This window comes from Rattus norvegicus, chromosome 6 (genome assembly GCF_036323735.1).
Source record: "Rattus norvegicus strain BN/NHsdMcwi chromosome 6, GRCr8, whole genome shotgun sequence".
In the NCBI taxonomy this organism is placed as follows: domain Eukaryota; kingdom Metazoa; phylum Chordata; class Mammalia; order Rodentia; family Muridae; genus Rattus; species Rattus norvegicus.
In genome coordinates, this window is record NC_086024.1 from 125944327 (window position 1) to 125968945 (window position 24619).

General features: G+C 50.9%; 1 protein-coding gene across 4 annotated transcripts in view; it reads right to left on the reverse strand.

Moving 5' to 3' along the window:
* The window catches only part of Ccdc88c (coiled-coil domain containing 88C), a 119826-nt gene that overhangs the window by 44990 nt on the left and 50217 nt on the right, over nucleotides 1–24619 (reverse strand). For 2 of the 4 annotated variants that reach the window (XR_005506202.2, XM_343096.9), the window contains exons 5-10: nucleotides 15638–15696; nucleotides 14819–14902; nucleotides 12692–12832; nucleotides 12142–12326; nucleotides 11078–11159; nucleotides 10638–10796 (exon numbers count right to left, since the gene is read on the reverse strand). Coding sequence is in view for 3 of the 4 variants with exons in the window: in XM_343096.9 (XP_343097.4) it covers nucleotides 10638–10796; nucleotides 11078–11159; nucleotides 12142–12326; nucleotides 12692–12832; nucleotides 14819–14902; nucleotides 15638–15696 (710 nt within the window). In the remaining variant the exon portion in view is untranslated. Of the gene's footprint in view, nucleotides 1–10527; nucleotides 10797–11077; nucleotides 11160–12141; nucleotides 12327–12691; nucleotides 12833–14818; nucleotides 14903–15637; nucleotides 15697–22066; nucleotides 22290–24619 lie in introns of those variants that run through there. The other 2 variants (XM_039113347.2, XM_017594496.3) reach the window with 2 other exon arrangements.

Genomic DNA, 24619 nt, shown 5'->3' on the forward strand with positions numbered 1-24619 from the left:
GAAGGAGCTCAGGACTAAATCAGATGCTCTCCATTCAGGACTTATGCCAGATAAGGAAGTCTTGACAACAGCCAAGTCCCAGCACAGCAGGGCAGGCAGATACAAATCCTAGTCAGGTGCAGGCAGACACTGTGGCTTCTGCTGACATCACAGAAAGAGGCCAGCCCGGGTGCCATGCCTGTCAGACCTTGTCTGAGCTTCTCATGTCCCACGGGTCCTTCCTTCCCAGCAATGCTTGGTATCCTCAGAGTGTGTCTGTCTGGTCCAGGATGGACGGACAAACTTGCACTTTCTCTCACGTGCCTTCACAGCTTATAAAGTGTACATACTGGGAACTGCCACCTTCCTTGGTGGGAAAGATTCCTAAGACTCGCCCCACTCACAGACTGCAGCAAGGACCAAGGCTGGAGTTTCCTCTTATCCACCATGTGTTCATTCTCCCACTTGGGCCTGAATCCAAGCTTCCTGGTAGAGGGAAGCACTCACAGAAACGGGCTTCACATCAGAGCTGGCCTTGGGGAAGCAGCTCACTGATTCTAGGGTCTCCCATGTGCATCTAGCAACTATCTTCAACAAAGACCACACCACTATGGCTGGTCCTGCCTTATTTGCTCCTCACAGCACCCCCTGAAGGGAGGCAGGTCAGGGTCAGGGTCCCCCTACAAATGAAGGACCTACTTGAGAACAGTAAGGAATGTGCCCAAAGTCACAGACCGGCTGAGGGCTAGGGCTGAAGTTCTCTCTCAGGATGCAGGGTTTGAACTCCTGTCTTTTCTCCATGGGACAGACTGCCTCTAATGACATTGAGACAGAAGAATGGGGGGTCCCAAATCAGCAAAAAGGGTCCAGTTCTTTCTCTGTGGTCGTCATCTACCCTGCGCCTAATAAGGCCTTCCTGCCAGCACTCCGAGCGTCTCGCTACTCTTCTTCAGTAAGCAACCAGGACGGCTTCTATGCCTTATGCACACGGGTCCTCCTCCATCTACAAGAGCATCCTGAATGACTCCCTCTGCGGACTTGGTTGTCTACTCTGTCCTGTTCACTAGGTCAAGTCAGGTGTTCCTGGGTTTCTACCCTTCCCTGTCCCTGCTCTGAGGTAATGGTGGCTGTCCTGTCCCAACTCTTGGGATTCTTCTGTACATACGTGCTGGCCCTTGAAGGACTCAGATATTCTGACAGGCAGAGACGGCACCCACAGAGTCATCTCTAAGCTCCGCTGTACTGTGTTCCGGTGGTCTCCACGTCCACAGTATTCGATAACGGACACGATCCACCCCGCCTTGTACATCTACCACTTCACAAGACAGAGCGGCCCTGAAGGACGCTATGCTCAAGTTACTGCAGACCAATGATTCCACTAGTGGCCTGCAGGGTTGAGAGGGCTGACTCCATTGCTATGGGCAGCTCTGAGGCTGGCTTATCTATATCTGCTCTAAACAGGAGGCTGTTATCAAGGCCAACCCTGCCCAGTCAACAGCTGGGGTGTTTTTACAGCCAAAGGTTAGACCTGAGAGTCCTCTTCTGATCTGCCACTGTGACTTGCGGAAGAGAGAGGTGTGGGGAGCTGGTGGGTCAGCTTCACTTCTGCCACAGGCTCTAGCTACATGGACTGTCAGGCTGGATAGCACCGCCGAACTGAAAACGCGGGTTACTAACGTGTGTACGATTCTCAGCTCACGATGCCTGAACTCAGCAGCTGTTCAGGCGAGGGACAAAGTTCAATCCAGCACTCACCTGAGAAACAGCTCCCTTGTCAACAGACAATAATTGTTTGGCAAGGGCTTAGTGGTGTTTGTGAGCAGTGACCGACTTACATGGAGGCCCGAGTTCTGCCCCTAACACCGGAAAACAAAAGCAAGCAGCAGCAACAACAACAACATAACTGGTTTCCAGGAGTCCCTCTTGACCCTCTACAAATAGCAAACACCGGAGGGGATGTGGAGTCAAAGAAACAGTCTCCTTCCCAGTGAGTTTAGACTCACAACACACAATGGCCCCTAGCGTCCACTGCAACAGAAAACCCAGGGGTGCTGGGGAAGCGAGAACTGGGTCCATAGCAACAGACCTCTTGCCCCTCTCTGCCCTGTCTCCAGAGGGCAGTCCCTCACCCCACCCATCCCTCACTCATAAGCTCTATTGCCGTGGAGAATAAAGGGCAGGATGCGCTCTACCCTGAAGACCGGCCTGCCTGCCTACAACATGACTTGACCTGAAGAAATGCAGGGCCAGACCAGAAACCAAAGAGCCCCTCTGTCCTGTTCAACTCGACAGATCTCACCACAGAGCCCAGAAGCAACAGGGATGAAGCCCAAGGCAGAGCTCACCCAGCCTCTGGGTTCTCCTCAGCAAGTTCCCTGGAATTTAACATTCCTCACCTGGGACACGATGCTTAGTGGACCATGAGCCGTGGGAGGCTGGGGTCCCTCCACAAATACCTCTAGTTCTCCGGCATCACCCTTCTATCCCCTTTTTGTCAGGACTCCCCCCCATTCTCTGGCAGCCTGTCAGGGCTCTGGTGACTGCCAGACACATTCCGATTCCACGGCACTCGCTTAGCAACTGTGATGCCTTTTCTTGTTTGGAGAAAGGAGGTTGCTACACCTCACAGGGCCACTGTAGGCTTTAAATGCTATGGTGGGCCTAGAGCTAAACACAGTTTTGGGCTCTACAGTCACAACTGCTCACCTATAGGCTTCACACTGTGCACCTGCTCTGTAAAGGACCAGAGAGCAATGCTCTCTGTAGGAGGTAGGGGGGTATCGTGTTGCAATAAAACTTCACCCTTAAAAGCCAATGGAGGGCTGGATTTAATCTAGAGACTACAGATTACTGGCTTCCCAGTAGAGAATGTCACTGGCACAGGGGCCTCGCTAACAGCACGACACAGACTGTCTTCCCAGGCTCATAGCCTGGTCAGGAAACAGACAGAAATATCGATCACAGTGACACCATATTTGACACACTACCCCGAAAGAGAAGGCTTATAAAAAGAACTGTGAAGTATACGATTGGGGGACATGGCCCGCTAAGCTCAGACTCAGCCCTGCTCCGGCCCTAAGCTGACCACCCCTGAATGAACAAGGAGAGGCTGGCAGCCTGGGAAGCGTTTGTGCAAAAATGCAGAGGCCTGGGGCACAGGGTGTGGGGTGGGGCTGTGTGAAGGGCTGTAGCACTGAGGGCCAGCCAAGGGAAGAGCATCGAGTCATCCCAGCGATGGAGAGGCATTGTGTGGACCACTGGAGAATGGAGCACCATAGCTTATATTCAGGGAGGGCTTCTGCTTAGACACTGGAGTAACCAGAGTAAGCCAGCGGGATCTAGATGGAGAGTGATGCACAGGCAACATGCTGGGAGGTGGGGACTTGAGCTTAAAGGATGGTGAGCCCGTGAGCCTGACCCATATGGGTCAGGGGTGGGGTGAGGAGACAAAGGAGGTGAACTGCTCCTGGGGTTTAAGCACCAAGTGCAAGGAAAACAACCGGACTCTGGAGAACACAGGCTGGTATGGAAGGCAGGCAATGATTCTGGACACATTAACAAAGACTCCAATGGGATGCGGCTCTGAGAGCGAGAAAGGGACTCAGTGCTCAAGGCACTCAGGTTAGTTGTGAGCATGGCCTGCCGGAGGTGACAAGCACACGAAGAGCCAGGAACCTCACGGTACAGGGCACTGCGTCGGCCTGGAGTCACGGCAGAGCTGACCCACTATCCCTTCCCGACCCTGGGCCCCGATGCTGTCATTGTAGGGATGTGACCTGGGAAGGGGGGGGGTGTTGGGTATGAACATGCTGGAACCGATCATTAACCCAGCTCTTAAGACCGGGGGCCTTGCCAGTGACCCACCCATCTCTCTGGCTGCCTCTTCCCTGCGGGACCTGTTTCCTGGGCTTTTATCTCCACTCAGGGGTTCCCTACAGAGAAAGGCTGGCTAGGATAAGCTGGATGCAGGCCTCTGTGCCTGGGAGGCCAGGGCAGGGCATGCCCCTCCTTTCCTAACAGGACAAGACTTGCCCCACACTTGGCAGAACGTTTACTGCTGTGTCTCAGCCCCTCCGATTGGTTTGAAGCTAGCACTTCTTCACAGCCCAGGGGAGACCACTGCCGTGATGCCCGGGATGCACCCAGCACCCGGGCATCTGCCTCTGGCCTTAGGCAGAGATTATAAGGCAATCGGAATTTTCAAAGGGAAGTCACATGGGCCAACTGTGTACCCACTCCTGGACTCCTCCTGCCTCTGGGTGGTTATCCTGCTCCCTGCTATTTGGTCTCAACCCTTCTGTGAACTGGAGCAGGAGCCAAGGAAAAGCTGCTGGCGCTTACAAACTGGAAGTCTGTGGTCCACATCTGACTAGGGAAAGTTGCCCTTGTACCTAAGCTCCTCCTCCACCTTCTCCTTCCGCCTGGTACCGCCATGCTTTTCCTCTGGGGATCCCAACTGGTGCGTTTCAAGTCAGACAGAATGTCTGAGCCACCCCAGACCCAGCAAGGTTACTCAGAAGCGTCATGGACGTGGCTGGCTGACTCAGAGCTATAGCCAGACTGGACCTCTTATGTGCATCTGATACTGCTTAGGTGAGCGTTGTAACCAGGCTCACTCTAGTCCCAGGGAGAAAGAACCGTAAGCTTCTCCCAGCAGCATGCAGTCTCCCCACAGCACAAAACTCTACGTGGCAATGGTTTCTTCGACTTCATGCTGCGGCTCCCAAGGATCTTGTGTCTGTTACCGTGTGACATAGAACCCCCACCAGGGCTGGAAGCCCACACAGACAGAGCCTCTGACCACAGACAGGTACTGAGTTCTGTGATTCTCACCTGTGTCACTGAGCATCCTGCATCCAAGAGCCTCAGCTGGAAAGTTTTGTGGGTAAGCGTAATACCTGAAATTAGCCTGGAAGCCCCACCCACCCAAGGAACAGGTAACTTTCTAGAATGCTGGGAGTTATAGTTCTTTCTTGAAAAAAAAAAAAATTAACAAAGCTTCATGGGAAAGTATGGTGGCCGACTGGTTTGTTTTTATAAGTGCCTGCAAAAATGTGTCTTGAGGTCACTTAATTGGGAATCCCAGGGAATGGTCCTGACCAAAGCCCATCTCTGGTCAGTATTTAATAAAACTTGCTTCAAATTTGGCTCAAAATGGTGGAATTGGTTTTTCTCCTCATGAATGAATCTCTAGCCCTAACCCTGATCAACGGTACCCTGTAATTCTGACATCTCAGGGAGCTGAGACAGAAGGTTCCAGCCCAGGATTTTTGAAACTGGCACAGGTACACAAGCAAGGGAATACAGAAGTTCCACTTACAGAAATACAGACTTCTGAGGCTGCTCCCTAGGGACTCAGGGATCGGGGGATATATATATATATATATATATATATATATATTCTCTCTCTCTGTGTGTGTGTGTGTGTGAGAGAGAGAGAGAGAGAGAGAGAGAGAGAGAGAGAGAGAGAGAGAGAGAAAGGGGGGGAGGGAGAGGAAGAGAGGGAGGGAAGGGGAAAGGGAGAGGGAGAGAGGGAGGGAGGGAAGGAGGGAAAGAGGGAGAGGGAGAGAGTGTCAGTCAGTCATAGGCAAGTAAGTCAGATCCAGAGGATGCTGAGTGTCCTCTTCAGTCCGCCTCTGTATTCTCCTGAGATTACAGTCTCCCACTGAACCAGGAGGGCATGATGTTTTTGGCCAACAAACCCCATCATTACTCATGTCTCCACTCCTCCCCTGTCACTGGGCTTACAGGCCAGAGATCACATTATGCAGGCACTGGGGATCCAAACTCAGGTCCTCATGCCTGTACAACCACTGTTCTTACTCAACGAACCATCTCAGACTCAGCTGTCTGTGTGATGCTTTTTTAAAATTTTTTGAGACAAGGTCTCATATAACTCAGGCTGGCCTCAGACTTACTGTACAGCCAGGATCGACTCCTGATCCTCCTGCCTCTACCCCCCAAGTGGGATTGTGGGTTTGTGCCTCCACATGGGAACGTGCCCCCACACCCACTCAGCTTACCCTGTCCCTCCTATCACTAATATTTCATTATAAAAAATATAAAATGTACTGAAAAGCCAAAATTAACACGGCCTACACCTCCATACACATCTCCCAGATCCTATCATGGACATTTCAGTATATTTACGTCCTCACGTGTCTCACTAAGCATCTGCTCGCTGCCCTAACTTCATGTTTACTTCCAGATGCCCACACCTTACACTTGTGTCCTCTGTAACGTTAGGACTCCCACGGGTCAGCCACAATCTACACATGCTCCATGGCACTGGTTTAACTGCTGAGAAACAACTCTTACTTCTCCCTGGAGAACTATTACTCACTGATGGATGCCAGGGAGGAGAGTCCGTGCCTTCGCAGCATGAACCGTGGTGAGCCAACCAGCTGCAGTGGCCAATCCCACGGTCATGCGGGCAGCTCTGGTTAAACCCAGTGGTCCCAAAATAAAGCAAAGTGGCGTGAACACAGAACAGGGACTTGTCGGGAAGACTGGGCGGGGTGTGAGTAACACTCGGGTGGAACTCATTTGGCTAATAAAAAAAAACGATTCTTAAGAAACTCACGGGGAGTACCTTGGAAAAATGTATCATCACAACACTTTTAAAAAAAAATTCTAATTTTTACATTAAGTTAAATATAATTAATTAAAAATTAATTTAAGCCCATCAAAAATCAACTATGACCAGACTAAGAGCTGCTTGTAGGCCCAGCCCTCTGAGGGGGGCCGGCATCCTAACTTCTGTTGGCCCAGACGACACCAGGATCTTCAGGCAAAGCAAGCTACCCACGTCTCCGAGCTGCATTTGAAACTTACTTCACTCGAGTGAACGCTTTCATGCACAGGTTTATGGTGGCCGGGGACAGTGGAGAGTCACCAGATCCACAATGCAGTGCCACCAAGAGAGTGATTCCCCAGTCCCCGGTGTGGGCCAGGACTATTCCAGCTGAGAACATATATCCATCAGCAACGTAAATAAACCAAGCTCCTTCCTAGAAAGGCCTCTCTGGCTGGGTCCAGGGAAGTAGGGAGACAGGCTTGAGTGCCAGCCTCAAGGAGCCTGTGAGACATACACCACCATCCCACTCACCAGACCCTGAACGAGGATGGTACACTCTGTATACACTGGCTGCCTGGGCGCCAAAGCCCTCTGAACTCACTTGCGCTGCCCACCATGCCCACACCAGGATGGTGTAACCCTGACCTCACCCTCAGTCAGGCACTGACTGTCCCGTTTACTGCTTTCTCCAGCTTCCCTGAATTTGATCCCTCCTCTGCACGGTCCTCCCAGACTGTAGCTGCTCCCTGCCACCACACTCCTCTTCTTCACGGTGGCCTCCCCAAGAGAGCATTCCCGGTCCTTCCCCATGCTCTGAGGGGCCCTCTTATCGGGTATCTGCCGAGCACTTGGACATCACATCCTAACTGCAGGCTTGATCACTCGCTTCTCAGCAGACGGGGAGCTCCAAGAGGGGACGGACGACGTTCCTGCCATTCCCATGGAGGTCTCCACACCGCTCAGTCAACATCACCACAGCAGCAAAGTCAACCCCACACCAAAGTGTTCAGGTGCGGAGAGGGCAAAGGTGTCATAAGCGCTCTACACATTCTCCAAGGGCAGCTCACACGGCTGACAGGAATTCTTCAATACAAGGAGGAGCATCCAGGTACCGTGTGCTCCACCATGGCCCGAGTCCTGCGGCCACGTTCTTGAGAAGAGCATGCATCTCCTCTCAGGCCCAATTCACCAGGTGGCTCTGAACCCAGTGTCTGCAAACCATGCATGCACCATCCCCTGCTCTGAAAGGTCTCATGTAGACAGACGCTTCCTCTCTAACTAGTAACAGAACGAAGGTGAGACCGGAAGAACTATTTACTTCACGATAACCCACTATGAAACTATAAAATGCGTCGCTGTACTGAACGGAGTCAGATGCTGACATAGGAGGCCTACTGCAAACATTTTTCAAAGCTTAGATACTTCCTGTTCAGAGAAATGACTCCTACATCCTCAGTGGCAGCATCACCATCACCACCACCACCACCACCACCATCACCACCATCACCACCATCACCACCATCACCACCACCACCACCACCACCACCACCACCACCACCACCACCACCACCACCACCACCGCACTAGCAGCCACAGCAGCAGCTCCTAACACAGTAGCTCATCTGCACGGAGAGAGGAGGTTGGGACAATGCTGGAATGAACTTGAAGTCTGGATCTGGGGATCCACCCACCTCTGGGGAACAGAGTGTTGGAGTGAGTCCTGGCCATCACATTGTATTCCCGACCCTGTCTGGGTACCTCTCGAGGTCTGCTCAGACAGCAGTTTTTGAAACTGTCAAGACCATGTCTACAGCTCCAACTGTGTCACCAAAGCCTAACTGGCCAGACCTTTAGGCCAGAACTTACACATCCTAAATCAGTCGTAGAGTCATTCCCAAGACAAAGGGAAGCCTGGGCTCTCGCACCAGCTCCTTGCCCAGAATCCAAGGTGTCTTCTTATCAGGGAGCAAAGTGAGTCATGAAGCCACTCACATTCCTCAGGGGACACTCGATGAGCGGTCTGAGGAACACTGATTGGCCATAGCCCCTAGAGCTCACCTCACAAGCCATGGCTACAACAGGAGGGTGAGTACACCAGCAGGAGAGCCAAATCCCACAGTAGGGGGATGACAGAGGGTGCCTAGACCTGTGCCCAGTCACCTCAGAAGCTACCAGGCAACGAAGAAGAAACACTGGCATTTCTTATAGCAAATAGGTGCCCTTAACAAGTGCTAAACTCCAGTCTCAGGCAGTTCACATGTTCTGAGCAGTCACTTAAGTGTCACTTCCATAGCCCAAGATGGAGGGGAGGGGGCAATATTCACAAACTTTCAGCCAGCAAAGTGGGGGAGGGTCTACAGATGCAAGGACATCACAGACCATGGTCAGGGCATCAGGGATCTCCCCTGGGTTCATCCTTGATTTGTTCACCCGGCTTGACCCATAATCTGCACAGAATTTAATGTAAAGTCTTGAGCTGGGCTTGGTGGCACGGTCCTATAGCCCAAGCACTAAGAAGGCTGAGGAAAGACACTGGAGCCCAGTGATTCAAGGCCAGTGTGGGCAGAAAAGCAAAACCCAATCTCGGAGAGGGAGAGGGAGAGGGAGGGGGAGGGGGAGGGGGGAGGGGGGAGAGACAGTCTGGTACATAAAAGCATTGGCTATATAAGGTTGACAACTCAAGTTGTATCACTAGAATCCGCATCAAAAACTGGACACAAGGGGGTGGAGAGGCGGTTCAGTGGTTAACACTCTTACTGCTTTTGCAGGGGACCCAAGCTTAGTTCCTATGTACTGAGTGGGTCACAACCACCTTTAACCTCAGCTTTGCCTCTGTGGGCACCTGCACACACATGCACACAGTCTCTGCCAACACACACACACCGCTGCACATATATGGGTGTGGTTCCTCACCTACACACATACCATTAAAAATAAGGTTAATTTCTAAGAAAACTGTGAAAACCTGATGTGACGGCATAGGGCTGTTGTCCCAGCACCCTACAGGGAAGCGGGAAGCAGCCTGGAGAATGCAGCAGCCTAACCACAGAAACAACCAAGACTGTGCCTCGACAGGGTAGAAGAGAACCAACACTGGAAAGTTATCCTGCCCTGAACACACACACACACACACACACACACACACACACACACACACACACACACACACACACACACACACACACGGTGTGTGCCCACGGTTGCAAACACGACGAGTAAAGTCACAGTAGTAAGCTGGCAGACCTCCACTGTCTGTGAGTGGCTAGAGGACCTTCCCAAGCACCAGCACTCCACATTGCTTATCTTTAAGACTTCAACATTATTTTTAGTTTACAGACGCAGAGACTGAGGCCTACCAAAGAGGTCTAGAAATTGCAAGCCTTAAGGAACAAGCAAAACAAATTAAAAAAACAAAACAAAACAAACAATAAACCAAACTACAGACAGAAGTCGTCATTATTTTGTCCTTACTAGTCTTATGTCAACTTGATACAAGCTAGAGTCACTGGAAAGAGACACTCGATTGAGAACATGCCTCCAAATGGCTGTCCTGAAGGCAAGGCTAGAGTGTGTTTTCTTAGAGATGGATATGGGAGGGCCCGGCCCACGGTAGGTGGTGCAATGCCGGAGGTGAGCAAGCCAGGAAGGAGCCCTCTTCCTCAGCCTCTCCATCAGCTCCCCCACCTAGCTTCCTGTCCCAGGCTCCATCAACGATGAACTACAAGCTGCAGTATGAAATCAACCCTTTCCTCCCAAAGTTTCTTTTGGCTAAGGTGCTTATCACTGCAGTAGAAACCTTAGGATAGGCATGAACCGGGAGGAAGAAATGCTCTAAGAATTATCACCACCCTTTATCAGCCAACTTTACTCCCCCTTGCCCAGCCAACATCTGGAGATACGAGAAGGGCTAGAGGGAGACCAGAAGGGCCTAGGCAGGAGGGCTATAAAAAGGAAGCAGCTGTAGTACGTACGGGTCTCTCCTCAGAGCCTCCAAGGACACATGCTTCGGAGGCTGTGTCCCGCCACAGTGTATGGAAGCCTGTCCGGCCACTGCACTCCATCTTGGGAAGAGGCCAATTACCTCCATGCGAGCCTTGTAGAAGTCGACATCGTGCAGCTTCTCCTTGCAGCGTACCAGCTCCATCTCCAGCCTCTCCACACGGTTCGCCTTTTCCCTCAGCGAGTCCAGCTCATCCCGATAGGCCCGGGCTGACCGGGCATCAGCTGCAAGCTGAATATTCTGTAAAAGTGGAGGAAAGGTGGAAACCCAGATTAAGGCACCCATGTGAGGAGGAAGCAAGGATCAAACACCTAGAGGGCGATGTCTCCTGGTGGCCAAGGAGTGACCCCGTGGGGTTTCCCACACTAAGAAACACGGCTGGCACCCTGAGGATGCTCTCAAGACAACAACTCTGGACAGCTTTCCTGGACAAGTTTCATATTAAATTCCCGATCCCCTAGGCCAGTTACTGGGCAACCCCAGACAGCCCCGGGGCACGCAGGGCCAGGCCTTGTGCTCACGTCTTGCTTGGCCTTCTGAAGCTCCAGGACCAGCTGATCCACCTCGTGTCTGGTGTCTGCAAGCTGCTCTGTCTTCTCCTCCCTGCACGGGTGATTAGGAGACAGTGAGGGGGAGGATGCTTTTTGGCAGGCTCTGAGAACAGGCTGCTACTTCTAGGACCACAGAGGAGAAAGGAGGGCACACAGGCTTCTGGGAGCCTGCGAAATTGTTCTGGACACTTCCGTGTGCTTGTGCATGTGGTGACGGGGTATATGTGGACACATGCTCATTTGTGCAAGTGCGTGTAGAACCTAGACATGTGGTAGGGTAGTCCATGCTCTTCTTTATGCCCTCTGTATTACTTTTCTTGAGGCAGGTTTTGTCACTGAAGCAAGAACTTGCTGTTTAGCCAGCAAACCCAGGGAATCCTTGTCTCGATCTCCCAGTGCAGGGTTACAGATGTGCTATTTCATGGGCATTAGGGTTCCAAACTAGGCAAGTAGTGTACCCACTAAGCCATCTCCCCAGCTCAAAGGTCTTAGGTTTCTTTCTTTTTTTTTTTTTTTTCTTTTTTTTTCCCGGACCTGGGGACCGAACCCAGGGCCTTGCGCTTGCTAGGCAAGCGCTCTACCACTGAGCTAAATCCCCAACCCCAGGTCTTAAACTGGGCCTAAACACTACCTGCTGTCCCTAAAGCACAAGACAGACAAAGAAGAGTGTAGCCACAGCTCTGTGAGTTCACAGATGGCCCTGTGAGACCAGACGTGGAGAATCAGGGTTGAGCAACTCCCCAGATGGACAAGTAACATTCACAACTTCAAAAACACAAGAACCATGTGAGACAAGAAAGCACTCTGCTCACCCAGCCCTATACTGAGCCTGCACGGCACAGCAGCCTGTTCTGATAGACCGTCCTCCAGGCCTGCAGAGGGCCGGAGGCGAGCCTTCAGCCACAAGGAGCTCAGAGCAGCCGTGCCAGCTACATGTCAGCAGAGCTAACCCACACTGCCACACATGCAGGCAAACTACATGAGAAGTCCATGTCTGGTCCACACCACAAAGAAGGAAACGCATCAAGACTCACAGCTCCTGCCGGACGCGCCGCAGCCTGGCCTTGGTGTCAGCCAGCTCCACAGCCAGGTGCTGCTTGTCCTCACTGGACAGGCTGCTGGTGGGGCTTGGTGTGGAGTCCGGACTAGAGAACTTGCCAGGGCTGGGAGGGTGCTGTGCCTGGAGGTAGTCTCTCTCTTGTGTCAGGTCCACGATCAGCTGCATAAGACAGGCAGGAGACAGATTCACCAGTGCTCCCTGGACTGACGCCCGGTCTAGGCCCTGACTAGGTGAAGAACCGCTGAGACAAGAGACCGAGAACCAGGAGGGAGAGGATGTTTTACAGATTTTCAGAAGGGACAAGAGGTGTGAGTGGAAGCAGCCCCCATGCATGTTAGGCACCCTGTCAGTCTGTCCTCCTCAAAGACCATTCCTGCAGGGCCTATACTCAGGTGAAACACCAGTGTCCCACCCCGAAGATCCAGACCAGCAGGCCAGGAGCATTCAGACCCAAGAGAGAAGAGCTGGAGGAGTGGCCACCTCAGGGACCCATCCTGCCGACTACAGCTGCCTCACAGGCGAACCTCAGTACACTCGTCACGCTCATCGATGAGTCTGCGGAGGTGGAACACCATGTTTCTCGAGAGGGCCTCCAGCTCCTCTGGGGCCACATCAGGTAAGTCCAGCCACTGCAGGTCAAACACATTCTCCTGGTTGTGGGTCACCTGTAGGAATATGGCCCGCATTGCAGAGGCCGCTGTGTTCGGCCTTGATTATTTCTGAACGCACAGGGCCATGTGGTATGTGACCCAGGCAGAGCCCACTTTACACCTCATCCCCACACCAAGACAACAACCTACTTGTCAGACATCACTAAGCCCTCATTGATAAATTTCCCATGGCAAGCAGAAGGGCACCTTAAATCAGTTTAGAAGCCACAAATACAGGCTCTTGTCCCAGGATGAGACATTCCCGTTCACTTAAGCTGTGCATTAACTTACAACCTAGAGAAGGTAGGCCTCTCTGTGGGAGGATGAGGAACAGGCCTTACCTTATTCCTTAAAATAAAATCTAATGCAAACAGAACAAAATATCAAGCGCCCATAGCAATCTTGGCTTTCCCAGTGGCGGGGAGTTATTTACAGTCTAAGGTGATTTAGGGGCCTGAGTCTCATTCCCACAGACTACAGAGGGCACCTTGGCTTTACTGCTGTTCTGAGCAGAGAGCCGAGAGCCGAGAGCCAAGATCTGCTGAGCTGCTATCTTCTCATGGCTGGAAGAAAGACAGACTAACACACAAGTCTCAAAGGGGACACCAGGAAAAGAGAGAAGCCTCTCTCTGGGGCTTCATCTGGGAAAGCACTCAGATGTATGGATTAGGATAAATATTATTCTATGGTATTCTGAAGCTAAGCTCTCCTCAGGTCCTATCCTGATCTATGCCAGGGCTGGGGAGACCCTGAGTCTAAAGGCCACTGTGGCTAGCTTCAGGGTCCCCAAGCCAGTGGTACACAGTCACCTGCTGAGCTTTGAATTATAGGCTCCTTCTCTGCCTTCCCTGATTCTCACAAGTGGATCTGCACAGATCCTGGGCACGTGGGCTTTTACGAGATACCCAGTGAAGCCCATGCCAGCTGCTGAGCTTGATAATCGCACAGGCCACTTGGGTTGTATATTCCTCTTTATCTTTTTTAATATCCTGCTGTCTGCACAGGGGAAACAGTGAGTGGCAAAGAGCTGACAAATCTCAATGACCCCAGACATACATATTTATAAAACGCAACGCCCACGAGGAAATTAAAAGGCAGACTGCGCCTTCTTACGCTTTAAGAAGCACACAGTAACGGTCGAAAATATTTACTCAATACCACCTTTCTCTTTCTTACGTCAGCTTTGTTGGGCCTCTAAATTCAGTGAGGGACATCTATATCCTACTTCGAATCGTGGCCTGAAACTCTCTACCTCGAGGTGCCCTGGCCACAGCCACGTCACCAGCACCAGAACCCTGTACATGGTGCCTCTTCTAATGGCACAGCAATTCTTACATGTTCCTACTCCTGCATTTATCTACTTGGTCTAATTACAGTGAGTTCTGAGCCCTGATGAGGCACCCAGCACTGAGAGAAAGGTTTATCCTGCGTGGACATCTGCCCCACAAAGAAGTCCCCGTTTTAGCTGATGCCATCTCAGTCAACCTTAGGCAGAGGGGCAGGAAGGCCTAGTTTGTCCCTCCCTATGCTGTGTGACAGTGTAGAGGCCTCCTGAGGAGCGCTCTAAGGATGTGCTGGTTTTGACATCTCTCTCGGCGGCAGCTTGTTTCCTTGTATGTCACCGACAGCAGCATACACTCTCCATAAAGATCAACCGTTCAGGGCGGATGACATTCGCCAGAATACATTTTCAGGGCTTATAAATCAAACTCTGAGCCTAAACCTTTTGACAGCTCTTAAAAATAGTCTGAGTCCATATAAGGCGAGAAGAAGCAGGCAGAAGAGGGCTTGATTGAAGTGTGTGTGTGTGTGTGTGTGTGTGTGTGTGTGTGTGTGTGTGTTTTCAAACTTCTATTTTATTTTAGTTTGCTGGTGGCTACCTTTCCAAACAGAATCAATGCCTCTGTGGTGTACTGAAACCTAAAGTTAACAAAATCATTCACGGTGATGTGGTCCTCAGATCTAGCACCCATGGCCACCCCTGCCAGACCCCATACCTACCTCCTGGATATGAGCCACAATGCCAGCCTGGGTCTCGATGTCCAGCTGTTTGATTCTCTCAATGAATTCCTCTTTTCTCTCACACTGTGAGGGGTATATGAATGAAGGGAAGCATTTATTCAGGTTCGGGAAACCCGGGTAGTGGCCACACCCACAGCAGCCTGGGATCCTTGTACTGTCCTCAGACCAAGACTTGGCGCAAAGCTCTTCTGGCCACCTAAAGGAGACTTGGCTTCAGAAGCCCATGTCTGATCCCACACAAGCATTTCTTCACAAGCAAAGGGAGCGCACGTGACTCAGGGCAAGGGCAGGCACTCCAGTGGGCAATCGTTTCTGTTTGGTGGCACTAGGGATAGAACCCAGAGTTTTATACATACCAGCCAAGCGTTCTGTTACTGAGCCTGGCACCAGCCTTGGTTTTTTTGAGACAAGGTCTTTGTAGTCTAGGTTATCCTAAAACTCATAATACCTTAACTCCCAAGTGTTAGGATTACAGGTATGTAATCTATATGATGACGGTTTTACATTTTCTGCCCTCTGAGGGCAGTTCTGAGAACTGTCACAGTTCATCAACCCTGCCACTGTCTGGAAAGCGCACCGTGACAAGTGCAAAAAGGGAAGAGGACAACGGCTCAATAAAACTTATTTACAAAAACAGGTGCCTGAGATCTGACCTAAGCGCACACGGTATCGTATCCTGGTCTGTACCTCAAGGTGCCTGAACTACTAACAGCTGTCACACCGCCTCCTACTAATAACCCCTATAAGGATGGTGCGACTGGACACCCAGAACCCCCTCTAACCACTGCACAGCCGTACCTGAACAGCACAGCCCAGCACCAGCAGCAGCACCTTCTTAATCTCCTCCATGCTCTTCCCTGTGTCAAAACAGCAACAGATTTAATTAAATGCAACTGCTTAGGAGAATTAGGAGAGATGTGTATTTTAAGGAGGGGAAAAAAAATCAGATAAAGACGAAAACAAAACAACCTGCCCCCAACAACAACAAAAAGCCAGGAGCCACTTACACACGCACACACTGTGTAGAAATTCATTAATTTATTTTTTTACCTTGGGAGAACCTTTTTTTTTTTTTCTTTTTTACCTCAGACAGAACCCTTTGAGCCCTTTACCGCCCAGATACCTCATAAATCTCTGTGATAACTGACAGGCCTCCCCGTCAGCAAACGCTTTCAGCATGTGCTGTAAGCAAAGTCCAGCAGGAGACAACCGTCTACGGCTCTGCCTGTTGTCACAGGAGAGCTAAGTGAGGCAAGACTGTATGAGAGCCACACATGGTTCAGCTTCATCACTTGCGCATCCCGCGTCCCCTCGTTCTCCTGCTCTTGAGGTTCAGTGACTGACTGGAGTGTTCTAATACAAGTCACAAGAAACACATCGGGCACCTTTTGTTTTCTGAGACAAAGCCTTGCACTGTAACCCCGGCTAGCCTGATCCTGTGGGATTACAATCTGCAGCTGGATATGCATTATGTTTTGGTGGCAACCAAATCACTCTGCACAAAGGCTCAAACATTAGCCAACTGCTTTCTAGGCGTAGGCTTCCGATATTTTAATACATGATGCTTCGAAGAGCGTCTTAGTGGCCGATTCTCTATGAACAGCCTTATGCTCTGTATGGGGGCAAATACTACTAACACCTGTCATGTGGCCAAACTGCCCCGAAGACAGGTTTTCCCATTCTGCTGTGAATTCTCCAAAAGTTTCCACGTTCCAACCCTTGATCAATGTATCTGGTCACTGTCTTAACTTTCCCACCAGGATGGGTCTCAAACCGCACTTCATTCAAAGTTGTCTGACTTGACTGTGCTTGGGAGCTCTTAGGACACCTCTGTAGGTGTCTTTGAGGACAATTCCAGAAGAGGCTTAAATGCGGAGGGAAGACCAACGCTTATATGGATGGTGCCCTGCTGTGGGCTGGGGTCTTGCACTGAAGAAAAAGGAGGAAGGGAAGGAGCCTAGTTGAGTGCCAGCATCCCCCACTCCGACCTGACAGAAATAGGAGCCCTACACTCCCACCACGAACTCCACATCGTTCCCCACCATGATGGACCCTCTTAGCTCAGGAGCCAAATACATTCATTCTCCCTTAAGTTGTTTCTGTCTGGTATTTTATAACAAAGAGAAAAGTAAATAATACGCTGCACAAATGAAAACCCCAAACCACACCCAAGGACTGAGATACAAAGACCTGTGGGCAGTAACCCGTGAGAGACTGCCAATTCCTGGCCGAGACTCTGCTCAACTGACTCCTTGGTCTAGTGTGGCCGTCAAGCTCCAGAGCAGGGAGCCAGCTGGGAGTCCACTCCTCTAGACCCACAGCACCTCCCAGGCTCATTGTGGGGCCTGAGGCTATCTCCTTGTCCTCAGTGACACACCAGATGAGGCCCTGTGGTGTGGATTCATATACTACAGCCTTCTACTTGGCCAGAGGCTCTGCTCTACGCATGACCACATCCCCTCTTTATCGCCAAGAAAATCAAGCCTTCCAGGATGGTTCTAATCAGAAGAAAAGGAAATTCCCACATTAGGCGCTAACAGCCTCAGGTCAGCCAAGCCAATGGAACTCTCTGGGGCATTGCCAGTCAGCATCCACCTCTTTCCCCTCTTGAATGCCCCAGATCGCTGGCAGGCAGGTGGCCCTCACCGATCCTTGGGTGGACACAAAAGTACTGGCTCTCAGCCCTACAGTGAGCTACACACAGCCCCCGCTTCTGTGCTTACCTGCCCTTATCTCTGGATCTGAGACTAGGGAAGAGGATGCTTACAAGGTCTGAGCTCATGAAGAAAACTGTTACTCCTCAGTCAGGGGCCAACAAATCTAATTATAACATCCTTCAGAATAACAATTTCAGTAATCCATCAGAACAGGAGACTGCAAAAATGAGAGGTGGGCTTGAGGGGACAGTCCCCATCAGAGAGGGGGAGCAAGTACTTCCTCTGATCACATGACGAGCAGTTAGAGCTCACAGTGCTGTGCCAGACGTGCCAAAGAGCTTGCACGCAGGGCTTGGGTGTTCTCACCAGGGATCGGTGTTGGAGCAATGGGTAACTTAAGGTTGATCGATACACACTCTAAATGCATCAACACATCAGAGTGCATTCAGTTTGTAATTGTCTGTCAATTGAAAACAAATCAAAGTGTCAGTGAGCGCTGGGCACTGGGCGGGCCTGATGTTAGCCTGCAACAAGAAGGCAAGCGAGTACTTGGACGGCAAGGGGTTTAGAACCTGCGCAGAAGGGAGGGCTTAAAGCCACATGGAAGGAACTGGAGAGATGGCTCGGCAGCCAAGAGCACCACTGCACCTACATAGGACCCAGGTTTGATTCCCAGCCCCATATGGCAACTGTCTGCAGCTTCGGTTCCAGGGGACCCAATGCCGCCTTCTGGCGTCTACAGACACTAACCAGGTAGGAGATGCACAGGCATATATGCAGGCAATACATCCACGCGCATAAAAATAATCAAAACAACCACCACCCGGAACCATCACACACCCCAAAAGTCATCACAAGTAAGTAAGGGAGAGCTAAAGAAGAGCTAGATGTGGTGGCACACAGCTATAATACCAGCACTGGGGAGACTGAGGCAGGAAGATCGCCAGTTCAAGGCCAGCTTGGGATAGACAGATCTGCTTCAAAATAAGGCTGAACATGGTCGGCAAGATGGCTGGGCAGGTAATAGCACCAGACACCAAGTTTGCTGACCTAATTTTGATCCCCACCCCGGGACCCACGCAGTTTGAAGGACTGATTCCTTACCTCATACCTCCACACTATGGGGACCCATTCGTCACTTGCATGCACACGCAGAGGCAATAAATAAAAGCGTAACATAAAACTTTGAGATCAGATGTCAAATGTTATCTCTGTAGAACACGGTTTGAAAGATGAAATTTTTTTCTTTTTCTTTTTTTTTTTTTTTTTTTTGGTTCTTTTTTTCGGAGCTGGGGACCGAACCCAGGGCCTTGCGCTTCCTAGGCAAGCGCTCTACCACTGAGCTAAATCCCCAACCCTGAAATTTTTTTCTTATAACGAGGAACAAAGGCTAAAAATAGAGAATCAAACTCAGAAAAAAAAAAAAAACTTCATAAAAGAAACAATGGAAATAAACTCCCTAGAGACAAGGGGATCCTACCCCGCTGCACCACATTCGTGGCCTGCTCGATGGCAGACCACATGTTCACCCGGCAGGCTCCTCAGGGGAGCCAGAGGGAAAGCCCCGGTCCACACCACCCTGTTTCTTGTGAAAATCAGACGCCAATTTCTTCCAAGATTTCATGAGTAAAGAAAGAAGCTTTCTTCCTAAGTCCCCCAGGCTATTGCTTTGACTAGTTTCAGGGACACCACAGGACTCTCTTGGGACCCTGCAGCAGGCATGCTGGGCTAGGTAACTCAGTCAGACCAGAGGACAGCCGACTCCCTGCCAAGCACCTACTGGACACTACAAGTATAAAGGTGCACAAGTGCTCTAAATGCAGATAGATGCGGACACAAATGAGCACACCAGATACTTAGACGAGCTGACGGGCTGCAGAGATGGCTCAGTGGTTATAAGCACTGGCTGATCTCCCATAGGACCCAGGTTTGGTTCCCAGCTAACTACTGTAATTCCAGGGATCTGACACTCTTCCGGCCTACATGTGCACTGCACACGTGTGTGTGGTACACAGACATACACCTTATACATATACATACACACACGTATACATACACACTGGTGACCTACAAAAGGGACCTAGTCTGCAGTGTCTAGCAAGGCTTCCAGGCACTGGAAACAGTACGTTCAGAGGAATAGGGGTAAGAAAGCATGATGTTTCTCAAACTGTAAACACTTTGTGGTTGCGCTTGCTGGAGCTGGTTTCCAGAGAGATGGGGACGAAACGATGTCATTTTCTAGGTCAGATGACTCACAAGCAACCCCAGGGAGTGAAGTCAAAACACCCCCTTTATCTCGTGGAACCCCGGGGCAGTCTGAGTCAGCAGTGGAGTCTAAGAAAACCCTACCAGCCTACAGCCTGCATGCAGCCTGACAGAGTTCTCTGCAGTCAGCACGGGAAGCAGCAGATAAGCTGGTCAACCAACACCCAAAACTGCAAGATTTTCACACAGCACCTAACCCCAGTGCAGGAAAATGTGTCTGAGAGGAGATGGAAAATAGTGGGCAGTTAGAGTGTAGAGCTGGGCTAGGTCAGAGGAGAAAGACTCTGGACTGCTCCTGAAGCCCACGCAGACAGCATGGTATAACACCTCAGAGTCCTGAGCATGAGTCTACAGACAGGTACCGATGGACTCCAGTACGCCATACAGAACTGGTCTTGGGCAATGCTCATATTCCTTGGGTGTCTTCCAGCCTTCCTCCATGGTTCCCTCGAGCTGCATCCATTGGCGTGCTTAGAGCTGACCTCTCGTGCTGAGATTCAGAACCTGAATGAACCCCAACACCTGGAATGGATGTCTGAGGAGCAGGGAAGGCAAGCAAGCGTCCTTTCCTCAGGGAAGGAGCCCTTCCTGCCCTAGCTGTCCACTCAGCCTAGAGGAAGGCAGGAAGGAAGCAGTGAGGATGTGGAGACAGGGCCAACAGCAGGGCAGCTCAACCCTGTCTTTCTAACTCAGCAGGCTGAGGACCTGTAAATCCCAAGCTTGCAGGAGTGGGTGGAGGGGTGAGGGGTGGTGTGTCAGCTTTACACTCACACAGTACACACTTAGGAACTGGCCTGAGGGGCTGGAGAGATGGCTCAGTGGTTAAGAGCACTGACTGCTCTTCCAGAGGTCCTGAGTTCAAATCCCACCAACCACAGGGTGGCTCACAACCATCTGTAATGGGGTCTGATGCCCTCTTCTGGTGTGTCTGAAGACAGTGACAGTGTACTCATCATATATATAAAATGAATAAATAAAATCTAAAAAAAAAAAAAAAAAAAAAAAGAAGAACTGGCTTGAGCCTGCAGAGATATGCTGCCTCCATACCGATGGGCACTACCACTGTTCTTCAGAATCAAGTGCTACGGCTACCATTTGTGTTTAACCCCCAAACAGTCCTGAAAGAACAGCACCATCTCCATCTTATGGAGGAGGAGGAGGGAGAGGAGGAGGAAGAGAAAGAGGAAGAGGAGGAGGAGGAGGAAGAGGAGGAGGAGGAGGAGGAGGAGGAGGAGGAGGAGGAGGAGGAGGAGGAGGAGGAGGCGGCGGCGGCGGCTGAGTCAGAGAGCAAAGATCTGCTCCTGAGCCCACAGCTCCTTCCACCTTCTCCATCTCTGGTGCCCCAGCATGTGCTCCTCCATGGTTGCTAACTGTTGTAGGAGATTGCTAAGATAGCAGCAATTTTCCTTTCCACAGATTGATGTCTTTCTCAGTAATTCTACCTTCCGCTCTCCTCTGCATTTGCATGTTAGGGTGGCCCACTAACACGGCTTTCCCTGGCTTTATATTGAAAAACTGGCCATTTCATAAGCATGATTACAGGGCTGTCCCCTTTGTGAAAAAGGCAGTTTGAACATGGTATCAATAGTCCTCCATGTACATCCAGAGGCTCACCCAAGAGGCCTAGCTCTGGGGCCTTCCTGGAAGCTCTGTCTAACCCAAAGGCAGCGACCTCTTATTATCTATACTATCTAGATAGAATAGCCTTCCTTGGCACTACCACAGAATCATGCACAAAACTGTTCGTGCGTGGGAGCACGGGACACCCTCCGCCACCCGTGCCCCACTCGAGAGGTAGGAAGCAGTTTTACATTCTGGGCTGGGGTATCTGTCAGCTCCTTCACCCTAAGGATGTGATCACACACAACACCCACCAGGCACAGAAATGACCACTCAATCTCCTATTTTATTTAGTCCATCATCAAACATTATCAACTATACACTTCGGTAGGCACACTACCACACATCTGTATGAAATGGTACAGGATTACCCCAAGTGCACCTGTCCGGCTTCCATATCAAGTCTGTCCTATGCCTCTGAGTGACCTGGCACCACCACAAAGGACAGAAGACAGCTGTCCCCAATCTGAAACTACAAGCCCTCAGGACACCCTTACCACCCTAGCCTGTCTCTACCAGCGCAGGCTGCAAACTTGACAGGAAATTCACCAAGCAAGTAAGAGAGAGGAACACAGTTTGCCCAGGAGAGATGAGGGCTAAGCGACAGGAACACATCAGAGTCAAGGGACCTCCCAGCACCAGATGGAGAACTCCAAGCCCAGACATCAGTGGGAAAGACAAAGACCTTTGACAAACAGCATCTCCTCCTTCATTCTCTTCCTCCGACTCGGCCGGCTACAGCCACAGAGAGCAGAACTGCTAGCGTCCATGGTGCCGGTGGCTGAGGCTCTCTCTGAACTCCAGGAAGTTTACTAAACAAAGCCTCGTTTCCAAGCAGGCCCTGCTGGCCAGAGGGCCGGCCTTAGACTACTGCACTGGCCCAGAGCATGCCGAGAACCAAGCTCCATCTGTTCCTAGGAGGCATGGCATAGATTTCGCCAAGCCGGCACTGCAGCCTGGCAAAAGGGACACATTTCTGAACTAGCAAGCAGCAGGGAAGCCAGGAGCAAGCTATCAACATGTCCCTCAGAACATCAAGGTGCTTTTCTGAGGTGCTGTTCTCAAGGATCAAACAGGAGATACCAGAATGATCAAAATTCTGGTAAGAGTGGGGATTTCACACACGGACGGCATTAGCTATTTTTCTCAGTGCTGTGACGAAGTACCCGGTGAGATCAACTTGATAAAAGGTGCATGCAGGCTCGTGGTTTGAAGGAATACACCCTGTCATGGTAGGAAAGGTGTGGTAACAGAGTGAGTGAGGCGGCTGCTCTCGCTGCATCTGCAGTCAGGAAGCCGAAGGAGAGAAACGGTAGCACTTGCTGGCTTCTTCCTTTTCCTCGTTTTGTTCTGTCCTAGACTCGATCTGAAAATGTCCTCGGAAACACACCTGGGTCCCAATCGAATCAAGTCAACCAATATTAAACATCAGCCTTACATTTTCTCTCTCCTCATTCAAAGAGTTAAAGGTTTTTCCAATTCAGAGTCAGCGAGATGCTTGTTGGTAACAGTGACTGTCAACAAACCTAATGACTTCAGGTTGATCTCCCCACGTAATGGGAAAGAGAACCGGCTCCTAAGAGCCATTATTGGATCTTACGTATACTGTGATACACACGTACACATGTGTACACACACACACACACACACACACACACACACACACACACACACACACACAGAGTAAATGTAGTAAATAAAAAACAGGATTAGAACAACACTGGCCTGGATAAATGAGATAAAGACATAGCAGGCTGGAGAAAGGGCACAAGAACAGCTCAGCAGCCTCATGGAGACTCTCAGCAGCCTCCCCACCCTATCCACCCCATCCATCCCACTGTTGGACCACAGAATGTAGCCAGGGAGGAAAGGCCCTTTCAGTTCTGAGGAGAGCAACCTAGGTATCGACAATCGATGGCGACAGGCAGAGCCTGGGTGGGCCCCTGCAGGGTTGCAGGAGGTAGCCTGTAGGAGCACATCCACCTTGGCACCCCAGTTAGCTGTGCAGGGGTCTTTGGTCTGGGCTGTGTAAGGGAGGCTTCACGGATCCAGAACCTCAGAGCTGCTCCCTTAGGGGGTTAGGAGGCATGGCTGCCTTGGAGCACTCCTCCCAGTAAGGCTGGATCCTACACATCTCCAACCACAAGCTCTTCCCATCTCTGACACCCCTCTTCACCTCTACAGTCTGGATGGAGAATGTCCCCAAAGGCCCACGTGTTGAAGGGCTGGTCCCAGGCTGGAGAGATGGCTCAGTGGTTAAGATCACTGGCTGCTCTTCCAGAGGTCCTGAGTTCAATTCCCAGCAACCACATGGTGGCTCACAACCATCTGTAATGGGATCTGATGCCCTCTTCTGGTGTCTGAAGACAGCTACAGTGTACTCATAGACATAAAATAAATAAATCTTTAAAAAGGAGGAATAGGAGGGAGAGGAAGAAGAAGATGAGGAGAGGGAGAGGAGGAGGGGGAGGAGGAAGGGGAGGAGAAGGAAGGCTGGCCCCAAAATAGAATAATTAACAGGAGGGACCTAATGGAAGGTCTAAATTTTGTTCACTGAGGCATACCATGACCCCGGTCATTTATTCCTCTACTCTGTGGCCCTAATGTGGGCAGTTTTTCCAGCATATGCTTCGAGATCCCAAAGCAACTGAGTTATGGGTGGCAGCATCCCGTCCCAACCGCATGGTCTAAATGAGACCATTCCCCTGTACGAGGTGATCACCTTGAGTACTAGTTCTACCACAGAAAGCAAGCACGAGTTGTCCTCCCTGCTAAGAGCTCATCAAATCCCTACCTAAATCCCACCACTCTCCACTTGCTAGATAAGAGTAATGATCCCCTCTGCACAGAGAAGAGCTGGGATGCCCACCATTATGGATTCTCCTCTATCACTGGAGACTTCTCTGTGGCTCCAGGCTCACTGGATCCATACAGTGACCATGTGAACAGCAAATGCCGGGAAACAGGTTTGGGTTGAGCTCCTTCTGCAAGGCTGCAGCCAGGGGGCAGCCTGCTAGGATGAAAAAAAAAAGACGCTAAAAAAAAAAAAGAAAGAAAAAGAAAAAAGAAAAAGAGAAAAGATGCAAAGGTATTTGGGTCTCCTTGGGAGGGGTCAGAAACCAGGCCTGTGACTCCCTCAACCAGAACAGCAGACATGCTAGGGTCCTGCATGTGGCCAAGGAGGACGGCTGTGCACTGACTACTCTGAGGCCTCCAGGCGCTGCACCCGCTCCTGGAG